Consider the following 23,495-nt stretch of genomic DNA (forward strand, 5'->3'; position numbering starts at 1 on the left):
TTTGCAAATATTTAGGGCTACAATTTTTTTAAGAACAAGATTCGTGCATATAGCTTTGAATATAAATACTGATCATTCATGTGTGTAAAGTGGGTTGCAGGTTAGGAAGAGAAACCGATGCGGCACAGCCATTCAATGGGTTTTTAAAGAGATCCCCATTCAAAAAAAAGGACGCCAATGGATTCCGGAGAAATACCACACCGGCATTTCCTGTCAAAACAGTTAAGAGTATCACAGAGTATGCTGTGGGCTAATGCACTTAAAAGCTGAGAATTAATCTCTATTGATCGTTTACATTAGCCCGCAGTAGTTATGTAATTAATACCAGAGAAATTTCCCCGGTGAAACGCGTATGTTATTTGTATCACTAGAGTTTTTAATTTTTTTATTAATGTGTCAATTTCTTTGCTTATTTGGCTCCTTTTATTCCTCTTTCCATCCTCTCTTGAGAGCTAGGCTTCGAGACAGGAGGAGCGAGAGCGGAAATTCCTGTATCCGATTACGAAAAAAATCCTCCCCCCCCCTTTGTGAATGGCATTTGCAAAGCTCTTTTGCATATACATACACTCGCTCTCACATACACACACTCGCTCTCACATACACACACTCTCTGTCACACACACACACACACACACACACACACACACACACACACACACTCGCTCTCACATACACACACAAAAAAAACTCCAATCCGGGTTGTCGCCCAGGCAACGCGGTGACGACAGGAGCAGTGACGAGCGGTGATTGGACGGCTGCTGCTGAATGCATCCATCCGTGAGGCGGGGCAAGGCGGCTGAGTGTTTCTATTGAAGAAACGCTGAGCGTTGGCTGGCGGCTGCGGCGCAAACGACGCGGCGCCATCCAGGGTCATTGAGAAAAAAAGAGAGCGAGCCGTACTGTACCATTCAGCAATCTGAGCTCAGTCGCCGACAGATGCAAACCAGCTAAGCTCTTTCTTAGGACAATACAATTCTTTTTTTTCAGACGAGTTTGGCATTTAAATTTATTTTTGCAATATTAGGTTGTATTTGCAGTGAAACATTTTGCAATTTGCAAATACATTTCGCGATTTGGCGAGAGCGGTTATAGAGGGGTGTTCCCATTGATAAAAAAAAGTCGACAGGTTGGCTACCGTCTTGTTTTAAAGCTCATGCACGGTCAGTAATTTTTTGTCCCCATGTTAGAAAAATTACCCTGCTGCCCGTTTGACTCGGAAATGGCGATCTGCAAGGCGGCGGGTTGGCTCCACGACCAGCTGGAGCGAGGCAGCGACAGCCTGTTACTGATGGACTGCCGTGCCCACGAGCTCTACGAGTCCTCACACATCGAGGCGGCCATCAGTGTGGCCATCCCGGGCCTCATGCTGCGGCGGCTCAGGAAGGGGAACTTCCCCGTGAAGTCGCTCATCTCGAACAACGAGGACAAGGAGCGCTTCGCCCGCCGCTGCAAGACCGACATCATTCTCCTGTACGACGAGAGCTCTGCCGAATGGAACGAGAATCTGAACACCACCTCTGTACTTGGCCTATTACTCAGAAAGTTAAAGGACGAGGGATGCAAAGTCTTCTGCTTGGAAGGTAAGATCTTTTCTCCTTATCAACCGGGTGTTGGAATATGGTTTCGCATTTGCTACCTACAAGACTATATCAATATAATTTTCAAAATAATCTGTTGACATGGAATTTATAGGACAGAGGGGAACCATATGCTCCAAAAATGAAATAGCATTTTGGGTAAATTGTAGTTCACGGCCCACCTCTTGAAGTCCTTGTTCGAATGATCGCGCTAGCTTAACCAGGAATTTACAAATTGTGAACACTCGAGATTCTGCAGATGCTGGAAAAACTACAAATCGTAAGTCGGTCCGCACCGGCTGGCTGATGTCAATCCTAACAGAATCCTTATTCCCCACCTCAAGTAGTTGAAATTTTGGGTCCCATTCCTTGAGAGACTCCTGAAGAAAACGGATAGAAATGAGTAGATGTGTGTTCGGGAAAAGGTATATCGACTCTTAACGGAGGACTGGGAAGACCAATACTCAGACAAGTGGCAGGGGCTAGCACGACAGGGAACGGGACGAATGGTCTCATTCTGTGTTAGGTAATTCTGAGGCACTGGACTGGTTCTAATGTGGTTGTCCTTGTGTTTTGTTTGCGTCTACAGGCGGTTTCAGTAAGTTTCAGGCGGAATACCCGGCGCACTGCGAGACTAACGGAGACAGTTCCTGCTGCAGTAACTCTCCCACGGTGCCCGTCCTGGGACTCGGCGGACTCCGCATCAGCTCCGACTCGTCAGACATCGAGTCGGACGCGCCGAACAGCGCGACTGAGTGCGAGAGCAGTCCGTTGTCCAACAGCCACCAGCCGCCTTTCCCAGTCGAGATTTTGCCCTATCTGTACCTGGGCTGCGCCAAGGACTCCACCAATCTCGACGTGTTGGAAGAACACGGCATCAAGTACATCTTGAACGTCACCCCCAACCTCCCCAACCTGTTTGAGAACGCCGGCGAATTTAAGTACAAGCAAATCCCCATTTCAGATCACTGGAGTCAAAACCTTTCCCAGTTTTTCCCTGAAGCCATTGCATTTATAGGTAAGAGATTCTACTGAAACCTTCTCCATCTAATTCTTTGCACAGGTTCTTGCCGATGTCTCTGTGATAGTTTGGGAGAAAATTATGCAATTGGGATCATCTAAATAAGATTTGGAGGAAGATAGGTGAGCCAAAAGAAATGAAAATTTAATTTGTTAGTCTAAATATTATTTGCAAACAAGAATCCTATTTCAGCCCAGAGAGATAATTACGTAGATTAGGAGCAGCAATATTCCTTTCCATAGATGCTGACAGGCCTGCTGAGTTCCTCCGACATTTTATGTTGTAAGGGGACGTTTGTTTTGTGTACCTTAAGTAGAGAAAAAAACGATAAATAACAAATCAAAAGAACGACATAATGGGAATCTAAAATAAAAAAGATATGGCTGTAGTCACTCGGCAAAGTCAAAGTAAAGTTATTATTAAAGTATACAGATGTCATTATATACTGTCCTGAGATGCATTTTATTACTGACACAGTAGATACAAAGAAACACTTTAGAGTCAATGAAAAAGCTACACATAAAGACGGACAAGCCCCCAATGAGCATGCGAAGACAAAATGCGACTGTAAAAGAATAAGTATGTAAAAATAATATTGAGAAGAATGGTTGTAGAAAGTGAGTCTATAGGCTGTGGTATTAGTTCAGAGTTGAGGTGACTGAGGTTATCCTCGCTGGATCAGTAAGTAGCCTGACGGTTGAAGGGTAATGACTTCCTTCCCGACGGCAGCCGCGAAAAGAGAGGGTCAATTCAGCAAGTCAGGCAGCATCTGTGGAGGTGGAAGCAGGTTTCACGTCGAAGACCCTTTGTCAGGGCTGGCATGAAAACGAGTCAGTCAGGAACATTAAAACTAACTTGATCCATCTCTTTCTCAGTTGTGAAGAGTCTTCACCTGAAATATGGAATGTTTCTCTCTACAGTTGCTCCCTGGCGGAGTTTTTCCAGGGGTTTAAGTATCTCCAGTGTCTGCGTTTTGTTTAAAATTTCGTTGTTTGAGGGTGGTTGATAATTTATCCTGGGGTGGCATTGTGAGCGCTGGTTAAAGGTTCTATCATGATTTAAATGTTTAAACCATTGAGCGGATGAAATGCATGGCACCGGTTTGTAAATGGGGCCGCCCGGCAGAGGGGTTGTTAGCACAATTGCTACCACCAGACGGGGTTCGATCCCCTCCCCTATAAGGAGCTTGTCCATTGTCCCCGTTTCCTCCCGGCGTTCGGCTTTCTCTTACATTCCAAAGACGTACGAGTTCGGGTTAGTAAGTGTGGACAAGCCGTGATGGCGCTGGAAGTGTGGCCACACTTGCACAACCCTTGCTGGTTTGATTTGACGCAAATGACACATCTCACTGTATGTGAAACAAATCTTAAGGACCTTTTTTTAGAGCCAGCAGCGTTTAAAGAAGGGGCAGGCCACAATCTCCACAACTCTGGACATATTTCCAAAGAAAGGAGAAGGAGGAAATTGGTATATGTTTGTACCGGATTCTGGGGAAAGGCGCAGCATATCCGCAATGTTCCGGAACATTTCGGATGCTCTGCTTTCAGTGAAGGTGGGCGGCTCTTGGCCGAGTCCGCGCAAACTGTGTGAGAACTCTGGACTGGAAGCGCGCTCACACGCACACAAAATAATCTCCCATTATAATGGTGGTCCAGAATTCTGTTTATTATTACTGTGTGGAAACTCTGTAATTTAATTTTCAGAAGTAAACAGTGTGAAAACAAAAGGGATAACCAGGTGGTGTTGGTTAGACCGTTCATAAGGTGGAGAGGCTGTTCCTGGTCATTGACGTCGAGTCCACACACATAAATAATTCTCAGTTCTACCCTCTAAAACATCCACAAGTCTATATACGAGACTAGGACTTGTGTTTAATTTCAGAGGTAACATAGGCTAAATTGTTGCATCTTGTTCTTTGAAAAAACTGACCGGCAGACAAGTGGATTCCAATCGAAGGTTTTAAACAAGTTCAGAAAGAATTCCCGCCGTTTCTATGCAGACAACGTTTAATCAGAACCAATGTAATTACAATCCCTCAGGCGCGTCCTGCAGTTCGGGGCTAATTTGAGCCTGGGCGGAAGGAATTTCGGCTAGAAGCCGCAGAAAAACTAATCTAAAGGCATTGTAATGCATTTCCTCCTACAAAGGAAACCATTTTCAGGCAATGTTGACATCCTGTTCCTGTTAATGGGCCCAGTCCCCTGTGACTCCTCTGTCTTTTGATACGCCTGAATGCCTCTATTGTGACGAGAGCACAAACACTTGGGGGAATCAGTTAATAAATTTTACAGCCAGGGAGTCTCCACACAGAGGACATTCACTGCCATCTTGCAAACTTTCTATTGAAACATTCATGCACGGACATCAATACACTAGAGAATGAATGAACTTTTTTGTCAGCTGTGACCCATTTCAACCCACGCCAGGGTTCTCGGTTACACTTGTGCCGCACTGTATCCTTTGACGTCACTGGCGTTTCCAAAACACTGCTCTGCAACTCTAGGTTTTTGCAGTTTTCTTCACTTTAGAAGCTTTCTTTACACAGTCGAATATAGAAGTTCAAAGTAAATTTCGAACCTCCAAATTTATTATGAAAGTACGTATATGTCACATATTCTCAGATACATTTTCTTGCGGGCATGCGCAGTGGGTACAAGGAAACTCAATGGAATGGATGAAAAATCACGCGCAGACGGATAGTCAATGTATAATAGAAGATAAACAGCAAACATAAAGCAAGTAATGAATAATATTGAGAACATGCGCTGCAGGATCCTTGAAAGTGAGTCCATAGGTTGTGGAATAAGGAGCAGAATTTGGTTATTGAGATCAGCTCCGCCATTCCATCATGGCTGATTTATTTTCCCTCTCAACCCCATTCTTCTGCCTTCTCCCTGTAACCTCTCATGCCCTTACTAATAATCAAGAACCTACCAACCTCTGTTTTTACTGCAGCCTTCTGTGGCAATGAATTGCACAGTTTCACCACCCTCTGGCCAAAGACAATTCCTCCGCATCTTTGTTCAAAATGGACATCCCGCTGTCCTGAGGACCGAGACTCACCCCACTGCAGGAAACATTCTCTCCACGTCCACTCTGTCTAAGCCTGTCAATATTACAGGGGTTTCAATGAGATCCCCCCCCCCTCCCCTCACCCAGAGGCATCAAATGCCACATGGGTTTGAGAGGAATAATAAATGGTGGAATAGCTCATATGTTAACCCTTCCATTCCTGGACTCATTCTCATCAACCTCCTCTGGATCCTCTCCAATGCCAGGATGTCCCTTCTTAGCGAAGGAGCCCAAAACTGCACACCATACTCCCGAGTGTGGCTGACCAATGCCTTATAAAGCCTCAGCATTACGTCCTTGCTCTTAAAGTTAGTCCTCTGAAAATGAATGCTAACATTGCTTTTGCCTTCCATACCGCCAACTCCACTTTCAAGTTAACCCTTAGGGAATCCTGCACAAAGCCTCCAACGTCCCTTTGCACCTCTGCTTTCTGAATTTTCTCCACATTTAGAAAATAGCCTACGTCTCTATTCATTCTACCAAAGTGCATGACCACAAGCTTCCCAACCATACAGTTCCAGCTGCAAGGCTATATGCGTGAGAGGGAGTATTTCCCTTACGAAGGGCCGCGCACCCACATGGCTGAGAGGGAACAGCATCCACAGATTCTCCTTTTCTACCCTGCTTGTTTCCTGAAAGAATTCCAATAGATTTGCCAGGCAAGATTTTCCCTTAAGGAAACCATGCTCACTTTGGCTTATTTTATCATGTGCCTCCAAGTAACCTTAGACCTTATCCTTAATAATGGACTCCAACACCTTCCGTAATCATTACCAAAGCCTCCACAATCTCTTCAGCTACCTCTTTCAGAGCCCTGGGGTGTAGTCCATCTGGTCCAGATGACTTATCAATGTAGTCAGTTCAGTGTTGTGAGTGAAGTTGTCCATACCAGTTCAGGGGCCTGAAGGGTGATAACTGTTGCGGAGCCTGGTGGTGTGGGACCCAAGGCTTCTGTACCTCCTTTCCGATGGAAGGAGTAAGACGGGAGCACGGTCTGGCATTCTGACTTCTCTGTGAAACTGAGACTGTGGCGGGGGGGTGCGGATGTGATGTGAGTTGAAGGTTAAGGTGTTTTGCAAATTGTATGGAGGCACGGGAGGTCATTCAGCCCATTGCCTATATGCTAGCTCCTATCAATCCCACTTCTCTGCCTTTCGGTATGTAACCGTACAAATTATTCTTTCGGTAATCAGAATTAGATTTATTATCACTGACTGGTCTACCATGCTGTATCTCTAATTTAAAAAAAAAACTAAATTAAGCTGATGTAATGTGAACTTTGCTGTTCTGTGGCAGAAAATTATGTGAAATTATTCAGGAATGGCTAACACGAGGAGGCATAATTTTAAGGTGATTGGAGAGAGGTGTCGGATGTAAGTTGGTGAGTGCATGGAACGCACTGCCAGGGTGGTAGAGACATTTAGATAAGCACTTCGTTGGTAGAAAAATGGTGCATTAAGTGGGAGGGAAGGGTTAGATTGATCTTGCAGTGGGTTAAATCTCACCTCCATTGAAGGCCTGTGCCGTGCTGTATTGTTCAATGTTAATCAAGTAGAGATTTTTTTGACCTGCTAAGACTTGGTGTTGTATCTCCCACTGACCTGCCCGTTCTATTTTTCTTTAATCTTCCTCAGACGAAGCCCGTAACCAGAGCTGTGGCGTGCTGGTGCACTGCTTGGCTGGTATCAGCCGGTCAGTCACGGTGACCGTGGCCTACCTGATGCAGAAGCTGAACCTCTCGATGAACGACGCCTATGACATCGTCAAGATGAAGAAGTCCAACATCTCCCCCAACTTCAACTTCATGGGGCAGCTGCTGGACTTCGAGCGGACGCTGGGACTCAGCAGCCCCTGCGATAACCGGTTGCCCACCCAGCCTCTCTACTTCACCACCCCCACCAACCACAACGTCTTCCAGCTTGACTCGCTCCAGTCCACTTGACCTGACTACCCGACACCTATGCAAGAGGCTGGGGAGGAATTTTTCAAGGTCGGATCACTGATACATAACAGGGTCAAAATGGCTCTGGGAAAGAATAACTGATCTCATTGGAGGCGGCTTGGCTCTTGTCAAAGCAGCCTGTTGTAAAGGGGGAAGGTTTCCCTGACCTTTGACTTTGGGGCCGTTGGCGGTTCACAAGGTTATCTGGGAAAGTGAAGTGGTTGAAAGCTTTGCAGTGTAAAGAAGGGATAAAAAGAGAAGTCAGGTGTAGCAATTTTGCTCCTGATCATGCCCTCTTTTTCTGCCCTGCTGGTAGCTAACTGTTTGTCTTCAGTGAAGACTTTGTCGATTCACGCTAGTAGGGAAACAAAAAGTTTTGTGGAGTTCCGGAACTGGTCACAGTTTAGTTTTGGTGCTCATGATCTGGTTGAGTATCTCACAGCATGACTTTTCTGTATATATTGTCTGCGTACAAATGCAATGTCAGCTGAGATTCTGTAGATTTGGGGATGGAGTGTTAAGGGAAAGTAATTTCCTGTTTGTATTGAATCCATTCCACCTGCTGACTCATGGGGTGGAAGTATGGAATTGTATAATTATGTAAATCTGTTATGTTTTGACTGATTACTGGGACAGTATATGCCAAAAAAAATTCGACTGTTTTGCTTTGAAATGCTACGTGTGAGTGTAAATTAAAACAGCTTTTTGATTTATGGCCTTTATATTTTCTCCATCTAAACTGAGAGCCTTGGTTATGTGTATGTAGTGTTTGTGTTTTCTTGCTTATGAATGAAAAGACTGTTCTTTGGATACAGGGGACCCAGGGTGTCTCTTTGGGTTTTAATTTGTGATTTGGTCATACAGTGCATTACCTCTGTGCAGACACTTCAGGGAAATTAATCGTGAATGCAATAGATTTTCTTTTTCTTAAGTCTGTATTGAAAACTGGAAAGTCAATACTGTATGTATGCAATGCACTTGTTGTAGTTCAGTAGCCAATGGGAAGCTGTTCCCTATTTTCTTGTCACAGGAGGCTTAATGTGGAGTGGGGATTTATTCTAAGAATGATTGTATTATACTAAGTTATTAATAAATAACTATTTTGCCTATATAGAACCTCACACAAGTCTTGGCTGTTACTTAATTAACATGATTCACGGATCCCTGAACATAGAACGTTAGAGCACATTACAGGCCTGTTGACCCACAAAGTTGTGTTGACCTTCTAACCTACTCCAAGATCAATTCCCTCCCTCCCACATAGTCTCCATTTTTCTTGCACCTGTGTGCCTGTCGAAGAGTTTCTTAAATGTCCCTAACATATCTGCCTCGCCCATTACCAATTGCTGCACTAGCATAGAACCTAGTACAGTACATCCCTTCGGCCCACGATGTTGTGACAACCTTTTAACCTGCTCCAAGGTCAATCTAACACCTCCCTCCTGCATCAGCCTCCATTTACTTTTCATCCACATGCCCATTTCAGTGCCTCTTTAGAGGCAGGACAGTGCGGTAGAGAGGGATAATAAATCACTCATCGTGGAGTAGCAGAGCAGACTCAATGGGCTGAATGGCCTAATTCTGCTCCTATCACTTTTGGTCTTATGGTCTAAATTACTCTAACGGTGCTGGCTGCCCACTCTATCAATGCCCCTCTTGTACACCTCTGTTAAATCACCTCTCATCCTCCTTCACTCCAAAGAGGGAAGTACGGGCTTGCTCGGTCTTTCCTCATAAGGCCTGCTCTCTGATTCAGGCCGCATCCTGGTAAATATCCTCTGCGCTCTCTCTAAAGCTTCCACATCTGACCAGAAGTGAGCACCAAAGCACCATGGGATTGATTCATTTACATAAGAGCAAAATTAGGCCATTCAGCCCTTCAGGTTTGTTCTGCCTTTCCACCATGGCTGTGTCTTCTCCCTGTAATGTATGACATGCTTACTAATTATAAACCTATATGCTTTAAATATACCCAATGACTCGGCCTCCACAACAGTCTGTAGCAATGGATTTCAGAGATTCACTACCCTCTGGCTAAATAAATTCCTCTCTGTTCCAAAGGGCATTCTCTGAGGCTGTGCTTTCTGGTCCTAGAATACCCCCTGTGGGAGACATCCTCTCCATGTCCACTCTGTCTAGGCCTTTTAATACTCAGTAGGTTTCAATGAGATCCTCCTCATTCTTCTAAACTCAACAATTACAGGCCTTGAAGCACGTGTCATGTTTAGAAACTAAACCATAAGATAGAGGAGCAGAATTTAGGCCATTCAGCCCATCAAGTGCACTTCACCATTTCATCATGGCTGATCCCGGATCCCATTCAACCCCATACACCCACCCTCTCACCATATCCCTTGATGCCCCGACCAATCAGGAATCTATCAACTTCCCCTTTGAATATACCCACGGATTTGGCCTCCACCACAGTCTAGCAGAGCATTCTACAGATTCAATATTCTTTGGCTAAAAAAATTACTCCTTACCTCTGTTCTAAAAGACACCAACAGAATCAACAAACTTATTCGTAAGGCCAGTGATGTTGTGGGGATGGAACTGGACTCTCACGGTGGTGTCTAAAAAGAGGATGCTGTCTAAGTTGCATGCCATCTTGGTCAATGGCTCCCATCCACTACATAACGTACTGGTTGGGCACAGGAGTACATTCAGCCAGAGACTTATTCCACTGAGATGCAGCACAGAGCGTCATAGGAAGTCATGCCTGCCTGTGGCCATCAAACTTTACAACTCCTCCCTTGGAGGGTCAGACACCCTGTGCCGATAGGCTGATCCTGGACTTATTTCATAATTTACTGGCATAATTTACATATTACTATTTAACTATTTATGGTTCTATTACTATTTATTATTTATGGTGCAACTGTAACGAAAACCAATTTCCCCCTGGGATCAATAAAGTATGACTATGACTACTAAAAGGTCACCTCTCAGTTGTGAGGCTGTGCCCTCTAGTTCTGGATACCCCCACTATTGGAAACATGCTCTCCACATCCACCCCATCTAGTCCTTTCAACATTCGGTAGGTTTCAATGAGATCGTCATGCATTCTTCAAAATTCCAGTGAGTACAGGAACAAAGCTGCCAAACGCTCCTCCTATGTTAACCACTTCACACCCTGAATCATCCTTGTGAACCTCCTTTGGGCTCTCTCCAATGACAACACATCCTTTCTGAGACATGGGGCTCAAAACTGTTGACAATACTCCAAGTGCGGCCTGACTAGTGTCTTGTACAGGCTCAGCGTTATCTCCTTGTTTTTATATTCTATTTTTGCCCTTTCCTCCAATTTGTCCAAGTCCTGCTGCAATCGTGTTTCTTCCTGAGCATCACCTATCTTTGTATCATCAGCAAACTTTGCCACAAAACCATCAATTCCATTATTCAAATCATTGGCAAACAATGTGAAATGTAGTGGTCCCAATACTGACCCCTGAGGAACACCACTAGTCACTGACAGCCAAACAGAAAAGGTTCCCTTTATACCCACTCGCTGCTTCCTGGCTGTCAGCCATTCCTCTATCCATGCCAGTATCTTTCCTGTAACACCAGAAATTGTCTCAAACAGTACACCCTGCCTGCAGTGCCCTTGGCTGGTTCGGAGAAGTGGCTGTGGAGTTGTTTAGCCTTTCAGTGACATAGCCTCTTGCACGCCTGTTTGAGGAAGTGGCTCCTATTTTTAAATGAGGAGTGAAAATGAAAGAGGAACACCAGGGCACTGGTTAGAGGAGTCACATCAAATCAGGAAGGTTCTCACCATCTCAGGTTTCCACGTGGAGTTACGGATTACAACATAGAATTTAGAACACTAGACCACAATCTTGTACTGAACCTGCTCCAAGATCGATCTTAACACTTCCTTCCTACATAGGCCTCCATTTGCCTAATGGTCTCTTAAATGTCCCTAAAGTACAACTCCTGGCAGCACCTTCCATGCACCCATCAGTCTGTGTAAAAAAAAATCCTACCTCAGACATCCCCCTCTATACTTTCTTAAAACACCCTCAAGTTATGTCTCCCCATATTAGCCATTCCTACCCTGGGAAAAAGTTGCTGGCACTCAATTCAATGCCTGTTATCATCTTGTATACCTTTATCAAGTCACCTGTCATCCTCCTCTCCGAAACAAAATGCCCTAGCTCACTCAACCTACCCTCGCAAGATGTGCTCTGTAACCCAGGCAGCAACCTTCCTATGGTGAAGTGACCAGACCTGGACACAACACTGCAAGTGTGGTCTAACCAGGGTTTTATAGAGCTGCAACATTAGCTCATGGCTCTTGAATTCAATACCCTGACTAATGAAGGACAACACCCCACAAGCCTTCTTAACCACCCTATCAACTTGCACTGCAACTTTTGAGGGATCTATGGATGGGATTGGTACAGCATTGGTACAACCATTCGGCCCGTCCAATCTAAGCTGGTTTCCTCAAAGAGTTAGTCCTAGAACCATGTCCTTTGCCCATATCTGCTGTCTATTTCGTCTACCTTCTAAAGGTGTGTACTTTATATAAGGGAGCAACCGCCTACAATGCCGGTCACTATAAAGCAGTGGAGATAAATGCACACGGTGTATTTCCCAGCCTTAGGGAATCAAGAACCAGAGGGCATCGGTTTAACATGAGAGGAGAACAATTTAAATAGAACTAGAAGAGCAACTTCTGTACACAAAGGGTAGTATGAATGTGGGGTGAGCTGCCTGAGGAAGTGGTTGAGGCAGGTTCATTAACAACATTTAAAAGACGTTTGCAGAGGTACATGCATAAGGAAACGTTTAGAGGGATACTAACCATGTACACAGAGATGGGTTAGGATTAGAGGAGCATCTTGGTCAACATGCACTGGTTGGGCTGAAGGGCTGTTTCAGAGCTGTGGGACTACGACTTGCAGAAACACACGCAGTGGCCACTTTACTGGGTACATCTGTACACCTGCTCATTAATACAAATATCTAATCAGTCAATGTTGTGGTAGCATCTCATTGCAGAAAAGAGGTTCAGTTGTTGTTCAGACCAAACATCAGAATTGGGAAGAAATGTGATCTAAGTGACTTTGACCGTGGAATGATTGTTGGTGCCAGATGGGGTGGTTTGAGTATCTCAGAAACTGGGATCCTGGGATTTTCACGCACGACATTCTCTAGAGTTTACAGAGAACGGTGCAAAAAACAAAACCATCCAGCGAGCAGCAGTTCTGTGGGCAAAAATAATTTGTTTGTGAGAGAGGTGAGAGAATGGACAGACTGGTTCAAGCTGACAGGAAGGCAACAGTAACTCAAATAACCAAGTGTTACAACAGTGGTGTGCAGAAGAGCGTCTCTGAATGCACAACATGTCAAAAGTTAAGTGGGTGGGCTACAGCAGCAGAAGACCATGAGCCATTGAGTGCATTTCCCCTGAGCTGATTTGTTAAGCACTTTAATAAAGTCAGGTTTATTTTCACCGTCTCACATGATGTGAAGTTTGTTGTTTTGCTGCAGCAGTTGAGCACAAAGACATAAAATTACCAAGTAATTAACTAGAGCAATATAAAGAGGATAATGGTGTAGTGTTCATGAATTCATGAACCACTCGGAAATCTGATGGTGCAGGAGAGGAAGCTGGTCCTGAATCATTAAGTGTACGTCTTGTACCACCTCCCTGATGGCACAACTGGGAAGAGGGCTCCTTCACTGAAATCCTCGCCATTTCATTCACCTCTTTCAAACCTTCCTGTCGCATTTCTTTCGCTATAGAACAATTCTAGTCCTTCATTCAGAGGGTTGGAGTCATAGAATCAGAGTCAGGTTTAAAATCACCGGCACATGTCATGAAATTTGTTGTCTTTGTGGCTGCAGTACAACTTAATACATAGTAACAGAAAAAAAAACTGAATTGCGGTATATATAGAACAGTTAAATTAAAAGTAGTGCAAAAAATTGAAGTAAAAGAAATAAGGAGGTATTGTTCATGGGTTCAACGTCTATTCAGGAATCGGATAGCAGAGGGGAAGAAGCTGTTCCTGAATCACTGAGTGTGTGCTTTCGGGTTCCTATACCTCCTTCCTGAAGGTAGCAATGAGAAGGGGGCATGTCCTGGGTGATGGGGGTCCCTAATGACGGATGCCACCTTTTTGATACACTGCCCCTTGAAGATATCTCAGGTATTGCAGAGGCTACTGCACAGAAACAGCTTCTTTGGCCCATCTGCTTAGTGCTGGACTGTTATTTTGGGGAATTACATTCAGGTAAATCTCTTCTACAGACTTTTTTCTAAGCATTCACATAACTCCCGTGCTGTGCCGCAGTTGATAAGGTGTTCCAGCTGGTATTTCAGTTTGTGGTTTGTCACCGATGATTTTAAGTAAACCTAGAGGCCCATGTGTTTTATGAACTACTCTGTTACCCTGGCCTGCCGTTTGCACTGATTTGGGACACGTCCAGGTCTACAGCCCCCCCCCACCCCCCCCACACACACCCCCTCTCCATGAAAATGCTAACTCAATCATTTCAAACCAGGCGTGGCTGAAGAGGATTTTCCAAAGTTTGTAGAAAATCAATGAACAGTTTTACTGCATCAAGACACTGCAAGAAATCAGCAGGCAAGAAGTTATTATAGTGCCAACAACACTGGTTCAGTTTCCATCTCTGTTTGCAAGGAGTTTGTATGTTCTCCCCGTCATCATATGGGTTTCCTCTGGGAGCTCTGGTTTCCTCCCATATTCCAAAGATGTACGGGTCAGTAGGTTAATTGGTCACATGGGGTCGTTGGTCACATGACTGTAATTGGGCTGGAAGGGCCTGTTACGGTGCTGGATCTTTAAATAAAAAATAAAAATATTCACTGGCTGAGGGAGGGGGTGAGAGATCGCTAGACTTGCCTTCTGCCACATTGGGGCCTGCAAAACAGGCCTTCTGAACTCGATGAATGAGCAGGTTGGACAGTCAGGCCAATACCTCAGCAGCCCTCTGCCACCTTACTGAACAGGTTGCTGTGGATGATAGGTGCTCAGCTTGGGACTCGGAGGCAGAAATCCTGAATTCAGCGCGGAGAAGGCTATGAATGGAATTGCTGGTGCTGGCTGATTTATGAGGAGCGATTAGAAAGCCGTTGACCATTCAAGTCATGCCTAGAACTAAATGTCAAGTGGGTCAAAGTTCAGGGTGCTGTACTGTAACTGCTTAGAAGTCCTCAAAGTCCTGATGGAGGGTTTGCAGCAAGATAGCATAACGTTTGCACATCACTCTACAGCCCCCGTGAGCAGCAACCAGGGCTCAATTCCTGCTGTCTTCTGTAAGGAGTTTATACCTTCTCCCCGTGACCATGTGGGTGCCCCCTGGGTACTCCGGTTTCCTCCCACATTCCAAAGACAAACGGCTTGGGGTTAGTAAGTTGTGGACATTCTATGTTGGCACTGGAAGTGTAGCAGCACTTGAAGGCTGCTCCCAGTACATCCTCAGACTGTGTTGGTCATTGAAACAGAAGACATATTTCACTATAAGTTTCAATGTTTTGATGTACATGTGACAAATAAAGCTAATCTTTAAGTTTATTCCCCTCCATAAATGCTGCCTGACCTGCTGAGTTCCTCCAGCAGTTTACGTGCGTTGCTCAAGACTTTCAGCATCTGCAGAATCTCTACAGTCCTGGTATCAAACATCTGCCACCTCTCCTGTGCACTGCTTCCATCTCATTTCCCTGAGTTACAGGTGCTATGTAAACGCAGACTGGTGCCACTTAGCCACAAATACAAACTTGCTTCGGTAAAAGCAGATGCCGGACGGATGGTGGGAAAAGTTTAAAGTAAGTAGAAATTAATGCCGGGATGTAGACTGTGACTCTGCAGCCTGTTCTGATGCCCCGAGATTCACCCCTGGGAATCAGGGTTTTTACGGAAGTTCTTCTAGGTGATAGAGCTGCCTTGGCCAGCATTGTACAGCTCAGAGAACACCAGTGACCCAAGTTCAATCCCGACCTCAGGCAATGCCTGTGTGGCGATTGCCATGGTCTCTGTAACCAACTGGGCTCCCTCTGAATGATCCGAGTTCTCCCACATTCCAAGGGTGGGTTGAACTTAGCACAAAGAATGGTACAGCAAAAGATGGCCTTTTGGTGCATGATATCCTGCTGATTTTAATGCCAATTTATCCTAAATGTCTTCTTCCTGTCAGTTAATAGGTCACTGTCAACAGCCCCTCATGTAAATGAGGGGAAGGATCTCGAGTAGGAGCATTAAATGGGATTATTGATGAAGAGACTCTGTCCCAAGCTCTGTCTGTTTATTCCTCTCCATAGATGCTGTCAGACCTGCTGAATTTCTCCAGTATTTTGTGTGTGTTGCTCTGGATTTCCATCATTTGCAGAATCTCTTGTGTCTTAAGCAGCACGCTCTTTTCCTCCTGCTCTTTGGGAAGGAGGTACAGGAGCCTTAGGTCCCACACCACCAGGTTTAGGAACAGTTATTACACTACAACCATCAGGTTCCTGTACCAGAGTGGATAACTTCACTCACCTCAACACTGAACTGATTCCGCAACCTATGGACACTTCAAAGAACTCTTCACAGTTCATGTTCTCACTAATTTTTTTAAAATTTGCAGAATCTGTTTTCTTTTGCACAGAAGCAGTGGAGTTATAGAGTCACAGAGCGCTGCAGCACAGAAATTATCCTTGCCGAAACTGATATTCTGCTTAGTGCCATCGACCTGCACCTGGACCATAGCCCTCCGTATCCCTCCCACCTATGTACTTATCCAAACTTCTCTTAAATGTTGCAATCAAACCCAAATCTACCACTTCCGCTGGCAGCTCATTCCACACTCTCACCACCTTCTGAGTGAAGAAGTTCCCCCTTCATGTTCCTCTTAAACATTCACCTTTCACCCTTAACCTATGACTTCTAGTTCTAGTTTCACCCAACCTCAATGGAAAAAGCTTGTTTGCATTAACTCTATCTATACCCCTCATAATTTTATAATTTTGTATCAAATCTGCTCTCATTCTCCTGTGCTCCAGGGAATAAAGCTCTAACCTGTTCAATCCTTCCCCGTAAGTCAGGTCCTCAAGTCCTGGCAACATCCTTGTAAATTTTCTCTGCACTCTTTCAATCTATTGGAAGTATTATAAGGGACTGGATGTCTGACTATTTGGATAGATGAGGACTGATTAGGGATAGTCAACCTGACTTTGTGTGTAGCAGATCATGTTTAACCAAACCTATAGAGTATTTTGAGGAAGTTACCAGAAGTGTGATGAGGTCTAGGCAGTGGATGTTGTCTACATGAACTTTAGCAAGGCATTTGACAAGGTTCCGCATGGAAGGTTAGACAAGAAGGTTTGGTCACTTGGCATTCAAGATGAGGTAGTAAATTGGATTAGACATTGGCTTTGTGGGAGAAGCCAGAGAGTGGTAGTAGATGGTTGCCTCTCTGACTGGAGGCTTGTGACGAGTGGTGTGCCACAGGAATTGATGATGGATTGGTTTGTTTTTGTCACCTGTATCAATGATCTGGATGATACTGTGGGAAACTGGATCAGCAAATTTGCAGATGATGCCAAGATTGGAGGGTGTAGAGGACAGCAAGGAAGACTATCAAACCTTGTGGCAGAATATGGACCAGCTGAAAAAAATGGGCTGAAAAATGACTGATGGAATTAATGCAGGCATGTGTGAGATGTTGCACTTTGAGAGGACAAACCAGGGTAGGACTTACACAGTGAGCAGTAGGGCACTGAGGAGTGTGGGAGAACAGAGAGATCTGGAAATACAGATTCATAATTCCTTAGAAGTGGCATCACAGAGTATGGGAGAACGAGGAGAGATTTGATAGAGGTATACAAAATTATGGGAGATATAGATAGAGTAACTGCAAACAGACTTTTTCCTCTGAGGTTGGTGAGACCAGAACTAGAGGTCATGGGTTAAAGGTGAAATGTTTAAATGGAACACGAGGGGGAATTTCTTCACTCAGAGGGTGGTGGGAGTGTGGAACAAGCTGCCAGTGGAACTGGTCGATGTGGGTTCGATTTCAACATTTAAGAGAAATATAGATACGTAGAGTACATGGATGGGAGGGGTATGATATGGGTGCAGGTTGATTGGACGAAGCAGATTAATAGTTCGGCATGGACTAAATGGGCTAAAAGGCCTGTTTCTGCTCTATGGCTCTATATTTTTAAACATGACCATTATGGTCATTGGTCTGTTGGTTAATGCAAGAACACAGCTCAGGAGGTTATTTTGAATGTGTGAGCAGATATGTAATATGATATAAACCAATGCACTGTGTGTCACTGAAGCCAGCAATGTGTGAACCTGCCCGGCCATGTGATGACGATATGTAGGCATTATCCCCGATGCAGTGAGTTTGGGTTCAGAAGCACCATTGTCCCTGACTGTAATGGCACTTCATACATTTCATGCCGACGCAGAGACAGATTTATTGATCATATGTACGTTGAAACATCAAGTGAAATGTTCCATTTGTGAAACAACCGACACAACCCAAGGACGAGCTGGGGGCAGCCTGCAAATGTCGCCACACCTTCTGACGCCAACATGCAATGTTCAGTAGAACAGCACAGACAACAAGAACAACAAAATAAAAACAAAACAACGACAGCAAAACAGGTCCCTTTCCCACCCCTTTTCACACACACATACAGGCCTCCATTCACAGCACAGGCCAACTCTGGGCCTTTAGTCTTAGCCCCGGACTCTCGGGCTCACTAATGTTGAGCCTCCAACTTCGGACTTCATCCTAGAACTTACGGATCACGGGTTTGACCTTTGGGCTCAGACTTCGGGAATCACACGGACCTCCAACCCTGGTGACCTGGGATGTCACTGGCCTTTCTGATTCCCTCCCGTTCTCAAGGGTTCATTAGCTGTACACACACGGTTCAAAGCTATGCTAGACATTGGCTGAACATAGGCTCAGTTAGAAGCAACACACAAAACCCCAGAGGAACTCTGCAGGTCTGGCAGCACCTGAGGAGGCAAATGGATAGTCAATGTTTCCGTTTGTGACCCTTCATCTGGACTGAAAGCTAGCAAGGAGATAGCTGGTATAGCGCGGTGAATGGAAAGGATGGAGCAAGAGGTGAGGGGAAGGGTTTGTGATAGGTAGGAGAGGCAGTGAAAGGTGAAATTTTTGATAGAAGCTGGGAGGTGATAGATGGAGGCAACAAAGGGCTGAAGATGTTGGAACCTAACAGGAGAGGGAGGTGGAACAGGGAGGGAGATGGATTCATAGAGAAGGTAGGAGCAGCACGAGGGAGAGAGTGCCTGTGTGGGATGAACATAGGTGGAGGTGGGGAAAGAAACAAGTTAACAGAGGCTGAGGTGGGTGCAGGGGGAGATGGGTAGATCAGGATAGGCAAGAAAAGGGACCGAAGGGGAGTAGTTTATTGGAGGCTGGAGAATTCCATCCTCAGGTGCTGTTCCTCTTGTTGAGCTTCACCCAGGTATTGGAGGAGGCCAAGGACAGACCCATGAGTAGGAGCACTTGCAGAAGGTAACATTAACACAGCACTGTGACAGAAGGCTGGCATGTCATAGTTACACAGACTATCGGCCCATCGAATCCATACCAACCATCAGGAGCCCACTTTTACTAATCCTATCCACCAGCATCTGTCTCGTGGCCTTCGACAACTTGTCAATTCAAGTACTCGTTTAATCTGCTATCCGATTGTTCGGAAATCCCAGTGGTTCAGCATCTGGTCCTCTACCTGCGCATTAACTGAAAGATTGGTTGCTTATTGTCACATGTACTGAGGTACAGAAGAAAACGTTGTTTTGTCCGCCAACCATACAGTTCATTTCATTACACGAGTGATTTGAAGGTGTACTTTATACCTTATTCTTTACTTTATTGTCGCCAAACAATTGGTACTAGAACGTACAATCATCACAGCGATATTTGATTCTGCACTTCCCACTCCCTGGATTACAAATATTAAATATTAAAAATAGTAAAAATTAGTAAATATTAAATATTTAAATTATAAATCATAAATAGAAAATAGAAAAATGGAAAGTATGGTAGTGCAAGAAAAACCGAGAGGCAGGTCCGGATATTTGGAGGGTACGGCCCAGATCCAGGTCAGGATCCGTTCAGCAGTCTTATCACAGTTGGAAAGAAGCTGTTCTCAAATCTGACCATACGAGTCTTCAAGCTCCTGAGCCTTCTCCCGGAGGGAAGAGGGACATAAAGTGTGTTGGCTGGGTGGGTCATGTCCTTGATTACCCTGGCAGCACTGCTCCGACAGCGTGCAGTGTAAAGTGAGCCCAAGGACGGAAGATTGGTTTGTGTGATGTGCTGCACCGTGTTCACAATCTTCTGCAGCTTCTTTCGGTCTTGGACAGGACAACTTCCATACCAGGTTGTGATGCACCGTAGAAGAATGCTTTCTGCGGTGCATCTAGAAAAATTAGTGAGGGTTTTAGGGGACAGGCCAAATTTCTTTAGTTTTCTCAGGAAGTAAAGGCGCTGGTGGGCCTTCTTGGCAGTGGACTCTGCTTGGTTGGACCAAGTCAGGTCATTTGTGATATTGACCCCGAGGAACTTTAAGCTTTTGACCTGTTCCACTTGCACACCACTGATGTAAATGGGGTCATGCGGTCCGCTACTCCTGCAGTCAACAACCAATTCCTTCGTTTTGCTGACATTGAGGGATAGGTTATTGTCTTTGCACCATGCCACCAAGTTCTTAATTTCCTCTCTGTACTCAAACTCATCATTACCCGAGATACGGCCTACAATTGTTGTGTCATCAGCAAACTTATATATTGAGTTTAATGGAAACTTTGCTACACAATCATGGATGTACAGTGAGTACAGCAGGGGGCTGAGTACACAGCCTTGTGGGGCACCGGTGCTCTGAGTGATTGTAGAGGAGAGCTCGTCCCCTATTTTTACAGCCTGGGTCCTGTCTGTGAGGAAGTTGAAGATCCAGCTGCAGATCTGAGTGCTAAGGCCTAGGTTCCGGAGCTTAGGAATCAGTTTATTTGGAATGATGGTATTAAAGGCAGAGCTGTAGTCAATGAAAAGGAGCCTTACGTATGCGTCTTTATTCTCCAGGTGTTCTAAGGAGGAATATAGGGCCAGAGAGATGGCATCTGCCGTTGACCTGTTGCTCTGGTAGGCGAATTGCAAAGTGTCGAGGTTGACCGGTAGGCTGTGGTCGATGTGTGCCGTAACCAATCTCTCGAAGCACTTCATAGCAATTGATGTCAGTGCCACAGGTCGATAGTCATTCAGGCATGCCACCTTGCTCTTCTTCGGCACTGGGATTATCGTTGCCTTCTTAAAACACGAGGGGATCTTAGACTGAAGTAAGGAGCAGTTGAAGGTGTCAGTAAACACTCCAGCTAGCTGGCTTGCACAGGCCCGGCGAACCCGTCCTGGGACGCCATCTGGGCCCATCGCCTTCCTTGGATTTATCTTTAGGAAGGCCCTTCTAACGTCCTCCTCGGTGACGATGAACCTCGATGCCACCAGGTCTGGTTCATCCGGAGGAAGCGGGACGCTCCTCTTCTGTTCGAATCTTGCGTAGAATACGTTAAGTTCGTCAGGAAGAGAAGTGCCATAGTTATTGATATTCCCAGCCTTTTCTTTGCGCCCAGTGATCTCATTTAGACCCTGCCATAGTCTACTGGCATCCCTTTGGTTAGCCAAGGGACGGAGAAGGGATAACAGAATGAGAAATAAAGTTTTATAATTACAGAGGAACTGCAGCGTGGGTAGATATTAAGGTGCAAAATCATAACGAGGTAGGTTGTGAGGTTGTGAGGTCATGAGTCCATCTGATCAAACTGGGAACCAGTCAAGGGTCTTACAACACTGGGAGAGCAGCTGCCATTTAGCCTGCTAGTACATGTCCTCGGGCTGTTGATTCTTGCGCCCAATGGGTGTTGGGGGAGAGTGGAGAAGAGAGAATATTTGGGGTGGGTGGAGTCCTTGCTTATGTTGGCTGTTCCACTGAATAAGTAAGAAGTGTAGACAGAGTCCATGGAGGGAAGACAGGCTTTCAAGATATGCTGAGCTGTGCCCACAAGTCTCCACAGCTTCCTGCTGTCTCAGGCAGAGCAGATGCTACGCCAAGCCATGACAAACCTGAACAGGATGGTGAGTCAGAACCAGGCTTGTTGTCACTGATATATCTTGTAGCTTTGATGCAGCAGCACAGTGCAAGACATAAGACATTTTAAGCTACAATAAAAGAATAAATATATTATGTGAAATAAGAATAATGAAGTTGTGTTTATGGGTTCATGGGCCATTCAAAGATCTGACCGCAAAGGGGAAGAAGCTGTTCCTAAAACGTTGAGAGTGAGTCTTCAGATTCCTGTACCTCCTCGCTGGTGGTAGTAGTGAGAAGAGGGCATGTCCTGGGTGGCAGGAGTCATGAGCGACAGATATCGTCTTCATGACACATTGCCTTTTGAAGATGTCCTCGAAGATGGGGAGGGTAGTGCCTGTGATGGAGATGGTCTAGGCCTACTGCCCTCTTCAGCCCCTCTCCATCCTGGGCATTGGAGACTTAACATTAGGGTGAAGTCTGAAGCTGGAGGCCCAATATTATTGGTGACTGGGGCTTGGTGAGGCACAGGATCCAGATATGATAGATGAGAGGATTATTTGGTATTAAGTGCACTCCCTGGGCCTCGGTGTAACCTGTAGGAGAGTTGCAAAGTGTTCAGTGCAGTCCCAGATGCTTCTTCTCCAATCTGAGAGGCACAGGCCAGAGTCTCTGTTGTGTACTTAATATTTCAATAATATTTTAGTAATCTTGTACACGTATTGGTTGATTAAGCATTCTTGTTTGTTTAAGTAATTACTTACGGGTTATATGCAAAATAAGTGAATTGCATACATCATCACGCAACCACGTGATACGTGGGCGCCTCGCTTCAAGTAAAGACAAAGTTACACCTGTACTCCCAGACTCCCGTGGCTTTCTTTGAATTAGTTCAATGTTTTGAAGTTACAAAACATAACATTGGCGACGAGGATGGGATTTAAAAGACAGTTGGCAGGTACGCAGGCGGGAACGGTTTAGAGGGATGTGGGCCCAATGCAGACAAGTGGGACTGGCTTAAAAGGACACCTTGGCTGGCGTGAAGAACTGGACAGACAGATATTGTTCCCTGAGGTATAACCGTATGATTAGTCAGGGTGTCAAAGGTTACAGGGAGATGGCAGGAATATGGGATTGAGAGGGAAAATTAATTATCTATGGCAGAATGGCAAAGGAGACTCAATGGGCAAATGGCCTAATTCAGTGTTATCCCTAATGATAGGACTCAGAGTAGAGTGCTTGTTACAGTAGCCCAGTGTCAGGAAGAAAGATTTTGTTTCCTGCCCACCGGAACTGAGCCAGTGATATCAGCCCACATAACTCTTCCATCTACACAGCACTCTGCGTGAGGTAGGTTCATGGAACGAGCTGCCAGAGGAAGCGGCAGAGGGGAGTGCAATAACAGTGCTTAAAAGGCCTTTGGACAGGTAGTCGGTTAGGAAAGGTGTAGAGGGATATCGGCCTAATGCATGTGAATGGAACTAGTTTAGATAGGCATCTTGTTTGGGATGGACAATTTGTGCCAATGGGTCTGTTTCTATCCTGTACTCTTTGAAATCTACCAGGGTCAGGAACAGTTATTACCCTTGACCATCAGGCTCCTGAACTGGTGTGGATAACTTCACTCAGCCCAACTCTGAGCTGATTCCACAGCCTACAGACACACTTCACCAGACTCTTCAACTCATCTTCTTGGTGTTACACCTTTTATTTGTGCAATACATCTCATTCCACGTTGGTTGTTAGCCAGTCTTTATTTATGTCTAGTTTTTCATAACTTCTATTGCATTTTTATTCCCCTGT

General features: G+C 45.2%; 1 protein-coding gene across 1 annotated transcript; it reads left to right on the plus strand.

Annotated features, from left to right (window-relative positions):
* The first annotated feature begins 618 nt into the window (after positions 1 to 618).
* On the plus strand, positions 619 to 7,849 carry dusp6 (dual specificity phosphatase 6). Its single transcript, XM_072268164.1, has 3 exons — positions 619 to 1,580; positions 2,167 to 2,595; positions 7,305 to 7,849. Exons 1-3 carry the CDS (start codon positions 1,181 to 1,183, stop codon positions 7,610 to 7,612), a joined length of 1,137 nt encoding a protein of 378 aa, XP_072124265.1. The 5' UTR covers positions 619 to 1,180; the 3' UTR covers positions 7,613 to 7,849.
* Positions 7,850 to 23,495: the final 15,646 nt, after the last annotated feature.

Source organism: Mobula birostris, chromosome 9, assembly GCF_030028105.1.
Source record: "Mobula birostris isolate sMobBir1 chromosome 9, sMobBir1.hap1, whole genome shotgun sequence".
Classification (NCBI taxonomy): Eukaryota; Metazoa; Chordata; class Chondrichthyes; order Myliobatiformes; family Myliobatidae; genus Mobula; species Mobula birostris.